The sequence below is a fragment of the Quercus robur genome, chromosome 8 (assembly GCF_932294415.1).
Source record: "Quercus robur chromosome 8, dhQueRobu3.1, whole genome shotgun sequence".
Lineage (NCBI taxonomy): Eukaryota > Viridiplantae > Streptophyta > Magnoliopsida > Fagales > Fagaceae > Quercus > Quercus robur.
The window spans coordinates 59,884,949-59,890,931 of record NC_065541.1 but is presented as its reverse complement, the minus strand read 5'-3'; the positions used below and the strand labels follow the sequence as shown (position 1 = coordinate 59,890,931).

The 5,983-nt window shown below is 32.0% G+C and overlaps 1 protein-coding gene across 1 annotated transcript; it reads left to right on the top strand.

Annotated features, from left to right (window-relative positions):
- Positions 1-1,588: 1,588 nt before the first annotated feature.
- Positions 1,589-5,159, top strand: LOC126697376 (chalcone--flavanone isomerase-like). The gene is made up of 4 exons (XM_050394358.1): positions 1,589-1,797; positions 2,202-2,360; positions 3,482-3,705; positions 4,571-5,159. Exons 1-4 carry the CDS (start codon positions 1,692-1,694, stop codon positions 4,781-4,783), a joined length of 702 nt encoding a protein of 233 aa, XP_050250315.1. The 5' UTR covers positions 1,589-1,691; the 3' UTR covers positions 4,784-5,159.
- The last annotated feature ends 824 nt before the right edge of the window (positions 5,160-5,983 follow it).

The window sequence follows — 5,983 nt, the reverse complement described above, 5'->3', positions numbered from 1 at the left end:
ATCACCAAAAAAAAAAACTCATAATATAACACATAACAAAATAAAGGCAGAGAACTATGTTGGGTAGAATAAAATAAGCTAATATTGATATATTTGTTTAAATAATAGGGTTTTAAGGTATAAAAAATTTACAATTATAACTCCTTAGTAACACGGGGTGGGGTGGGGATGGGGGGTGGCGGGGCAGGGTTAAAATCTTACCCCATCCTGCTCCACCACCTTTGTGGGATGGGGAAAACCCGCGCGGGGCAAAGCGAGAAGTGGCGGGTTAAGCGGGGCGGGGCAAAATTTCCATCCCTACCAGCAGTTGGGTCTTTAATAGGTGCTGCCCAGCTTTTGTTAACAAAACTGATATAAAATAATATATAGGTTCGGTTAACAGATGTCTTTAGAGCATCATTTAATCATTCATTTAAGGAAATTTTTAATAAAAATTTTAAAAAGCTATCAAAAAATTAGTTACATTTTCACTTTTATATAAATTTTTTCCTAAAATGGTTTATTAATGAATGTCCAGACTCCAAGGACATCTGTTAATAAAACTCATACTAAATAGGTTCCTAATATATGCATTATTTTTTTATTTTTATTGCATTGATGTGATTTCGTTATAAATTAGCTTTTGCACTCTTACTTTGACTACATTAATGTAGTTGTATTAATGAGAAGTTTTGCCAAAGCAGCTACATTTTTGTGTCATACAAAACCAATCTAATCGGTCCAGTTCATTTTCCTAATTTAGCTGGTTAAACCAGCAAACTTTCGGGTTTTTATTTATTTATATAATTTTAAATTTTAGAGAGAACCAATAGGATTTAGACGAAATTCACGTGGCTTGATTTTTTAAAGTCATGGCTATTAGACTTTTTTCATATCACGCATGATAAATTCATACACATGAAACTTGCATATATACGAAAGCCATATGCATATTTGATATTAACTCGTGGGATATATCAAAATTCATTATTTTTATAACTCAATGACATTACTTGATTATTCCAACAAGGAGAACTTGAGCGGTGCCCATACTGGCAAAATTGACTATAATATCTTGACATATGGGTCTCTTATGTAGTAAATATATAGTATAACAATTCCACAAAACACTCCTCTCATCTCATACAAAACGTAGACTCCCCAAACACAACCACAACAATTCAGCCTAATAACGGAAAAAACAAATTGAATATTAGTCAGTAATCATAGAATATCATACATTTGACGCGTTATTCTTTTCTTTATTTATCCTTGTATGAAATGAAACCTTTTGCAATATTGTTCTTCCTAAAAATAATTAAAGACAAAAAAACAAAAAACATAAACAAAAAATTGATCTTACCTAATAAAAATTGAAAATTAAGAGGTGGTCCTCGTTTTCTCACTCATATGAATACTCATATATCATATTAAAGTCTACCAAACAAGGAAGGTGTGGTCATTGGACATTGGATATTATTGCTTGCGACTAATTTGGTAAGCTCTCGTTCGATTCCTTCCTCGCACGTGACCTATCAATCAACACACGTGCACCCATCTACCCATCTACCGCCTTAAATTGTCGTACATTTATTAACGCTATAAAACGACTATCAAACACCGTTCTTCTCACCAGTCAAACGTACACACCGACACAGATTAACAACAAAGAAAAAGAGACACTCTCACTCTCACACTCACAGAGCAAAAAAATGGTCCTAGCAGCGTCTCTTCCAGGAGTTCAGGTCGAACACGTGGCGTTCCCATCCACGGCAAAACCTCCGGGCTCAACCAACACACTGTTCCTCGGCGGCGCAGGTTCTTAAATCTTAATTAAGCTTCACCGCAATTTGTATTCACATTTTTTTTGTGTGTTGTATTTAATTTCTTTCTGTTGGTTAGATTAAATTATTATATTCATCGTTTCCTAATGATGCGTTCTGATAAGAGTTTTGAGTTTTAAAAACGTTTTTTTAGGCTTTCAAAACGTGTAATCCTTAAAGCTGTTGGGTCAATCTATGTTTTTATCACGATATCCTGCCTGCAAAAAAAAAAAAAACTTAGGGCTGTGATGAAAAAATTATTTCACTTGCAAATTCATGGGTTTCAATCTCTTTTTCTATTTTTAAACGGTTGCGGTTGTGACAGTTGATAATTTACTATTTTTTTCTTAATTTTTCATTATATTTAGTACTGTTTGTGGTGTTTGCTAACGTGCGCAGGGGTGAGAGGGTTGGAGATTCAAGGGAAATTCGTGAAGTTCACGGCGATCGGAGTGTACTTGGAGGATAATGCAGTGCCGTCGCTCGCCGTTAAGTGGAGGGGAAAGAGTGCGGAGGAGTTGACTGAATCCGTTGAGTTCTTCAGGGATATCGTTACAGGTAAGGGACTTAACTGTTTATAGTTTTTACAGTTTAATCTGCCCTGGGTTCCTTCAGGATCTTCGTTAATTTGACCTGGTCGTTTATGGGCATTTTGACAACTCATGTTTAAAGTTTGGAGAAAAAAGCTAGTACAAGTTGTATAATTTTTTTTTTTTGTTATGCTAAAAAAGGTTGTACTTTATAAAGTCTAAAAAAATTGACTTGGTATAGTTAAAAAAAGAAAAAAAAAATTAACTTTAAAATGAATGTGATTGACCTTCAATAATAATATTTAAATTGTCTCTATTAATGACACGTCAATCTATAATTTTATTGTAGTGACAGCCTAACAAATTTAAAGGCTTAAGACGATATATTTAAATGAAATATTTTAGTTATCATTTAAATAATATTTAATTAGTGTTTAATATTATAATTTTTTATAACAAAAATTCATTATTTTTATTTTGTAATATGCTTTTTTTTTTTTATATAGAAAATTGCTAAAGTTATAGTAAATTTTACTAAAAAAACTTACAAATAATATTACAATAAATGTGATTAATGACACTTCAAGAAAATAATAAATAAGTATTTGAATGAGTGATATTAGAAATATTATAAATTTTACACTATGAAACTTACAAAGATATATTAACAATCACAAAAATATAATACAAAAATGTATTTAATAGGTTGTTGACTTTCACATATCATATTAATTGTCACATCAATTTGTAAAGATTTTCAAGTAAAATTAATAATATTTCTAGCATTTTCTTATCTGAATTATTTATTGCGATTAGTTCACATATATTTGTAAGACCCATATATTTAAAGTTGTATCATCTCTAACATTAATCAATTTTTTGGAACTTCTTAAAAGTAGAGGAAAAATGTAAAACTAATTTTTTCTCCTATATCTCCAAAGAAATAGATCAATTTTTGTCCCAAAATTTGAAGGCCTTTCTCTACTAGGGGGCCTTAGGCGAGGGTCTAAGTGGCCTAAGCCTAGGGCCAGCTCTAATTGTAATAAAACTTGTAATAGTTATAGCATTAGTCACAAAGTTTTGTAGTAAGATTTTTTTTAAATAGTTATTTTGATGAATAATATGAACTTTATTATCATTCACATGTAGGCCCCTTTGAGAAATTCACACAGGTCACGACGATCTTGCCATTAACCGGCCAACAATACTCGGAGAAGGTGACAGAGAATTGTGTTGCCTTTTGGAAATCTGTTGGACTTTACACAGAGGCAGAAACCAAAGCCGTTGAAAAGTTCCTTGAGGTCTTTAAGGACGAGAATTTCACCCCCGGTTCTTCTATACTTTTTACGCAATCACCCAAGGGATCATTGACGGTCAGTATTTTAAATGATTGATTTTTCAAAAAGCTTAACACTCTCTTTTAATTATTTAACCATAATCCTAACACCCTATTTTAATAAATAAGGCTCAATACATGAAATTTATAACATTTTAAATGGGAGGTAAAGTGAAAAATCAATATCTACTAATTACTTATTATTCTAAAAGTTTAAACGGTTAAAAACTTATAAATTTAATCATTTAGCCATAATTATAATGAGTAAATCGTCAATATCCACGTAGCTAATTTGTAGTTTTCATTTGATAATATGTGTTAAATATTAGCATTGATACACCATGTTGAATATGCTAGTATGGATGCGGAAGCGAAAGCATAAAGTATAGAACACAGTAACACACGAGAGTTACGTGGTTCAGCCTAATAGTTTATATCCACGGAGGAAACCCTAAAATGCTACATCAATAATATATTAGAGTGTAGTACAAATCCTGTGTTACACTGGAATCATAACATGTGTATATATAGTAGACTAAACCCTAGACTAATAGACTTCTTGTACAAGTAGGAGACTTGGCTTGCACACAAAGTAGAATTAGGCTTGGGCCTATGCTAATGGGCTAATATATCTCTAACAATATGAAAGGGTAAACTCTTGTCATTTTAATTCACATCAAGACACATGGTATTTGTATGTGGTGCTGCCTATTTGATACCTAGATTATTTTGTAATTACAAAAATGTCTTTATTGTGATGTCCAATATGTCAAATTTTATCTCTTGACTAGTTCTAAAATTGCTAATTCCACATAGATATATGTTAATCAATGATCCTATTGTTAGTAAGAATGAAAGATAAGTGATAATTTTTACATTTTTCTTCCTTTTTTTTACTATAGATTGGCTTCTCTAAAGACGGGTCAATACCTGAAGTTGGGAAAGCGGTGATAGAGAATAAACTACTATCAGAGGCAGTACTGGAGTCCATTATTGGCAAACATGGTGTTTCTCCTGAAGCGAAGGAGTGTTTGGCTAAGAGGTTATCGGAGTTGCTGAAACAGGATACTGATAAGGTGGCCGAAAATCAACAATGTGAATGTGAAGGTCACTGAGGAGCAGAGTTGGAGGGAAAGGAATAAGTGGAGACAGGAGAGCAATGAAGAATATAGATTAAAATTCTCACTAAGTCCATTTCAAGATAAGTTCATTTTATGGTTCTGATTAAATATTTTTTTGATTTTAAAAGTGTATCGAGAATCACGATCATTTAAAATTTTAATATACACTTTTAAATCCAAGAAAAAAAATATCTGAACTATAAAATGAACACGTTTGTTCCGTGATTTGTATCTTGGTATTCTCTACTTGTATAAGTATGGTTCAAAATAATTGTGTTTATCAATGTAAAAGTCCTTTATTTCCATTCCTGAATAAACCATTTTAATATATATACATATCTGTGAGATGATAAAGATCCTTATTTCCTTACCCTCTTTACAAATAATTCGCTTATAAGTTATAATTACTGATGAAAATAAATTCATTTTCAAAACACATATTCCACTTGATGGTTAATATTGGTTGCTTCCCTTTTTTTCTTTTTCTTTTTGAGATTCATGAGTTGCAGCCTTGAAAGTGCCTTGTTGCTATACAGTCAAGGAATAGGATAGGTTTATGCTGCTTCCAGAGCTGAAGCAAAGCAATACTTACCCAATAACGCGACAGAATGAGAATTTGACATGGTACACACTACACAACAATATGGAGAAGTTGTGGGCCTTTGGGCCTTTGCGTTTGCATATCGGTCCATGGGCTTATTTAGGCATGATCATATATGGACCTGCTGGCCCACACCACTGACAACATTTCTACCTTATTTCTCTTTTCTATTGTGGTCTTCAATCAACCAAGAGGAGAGAGTGTTTTTCATTTTCTTTCCTTTTTTCTATTTTTATTCTAAACAACTCTATCTTCAAAAAGTTGAAAAAAAAAAAAAAATGTACCAAACTGATATTTGATTAGGGCAGACTATCATGATTTGAGAGAGTGAACTTCAGAAGGTAGTGCATGCATTACTAACATGATATGACTTGCATGAAAAATGGTAGAGGGATACAGCAAAAGAAACATATATTGAATGTAAACAAAGACAGGAAATGACTAGAGCATTCACGTCAAAGATGAAAATAGCTAAAATGTCATTTTATAACTCAAAACACTAAAATAGGCTCTACATTAAAGCTGTCATATTTTATAAATACATTAGTAGTTTACTATTGCTAAAACTCACAATTTAAAAAAAAAAAAAAATT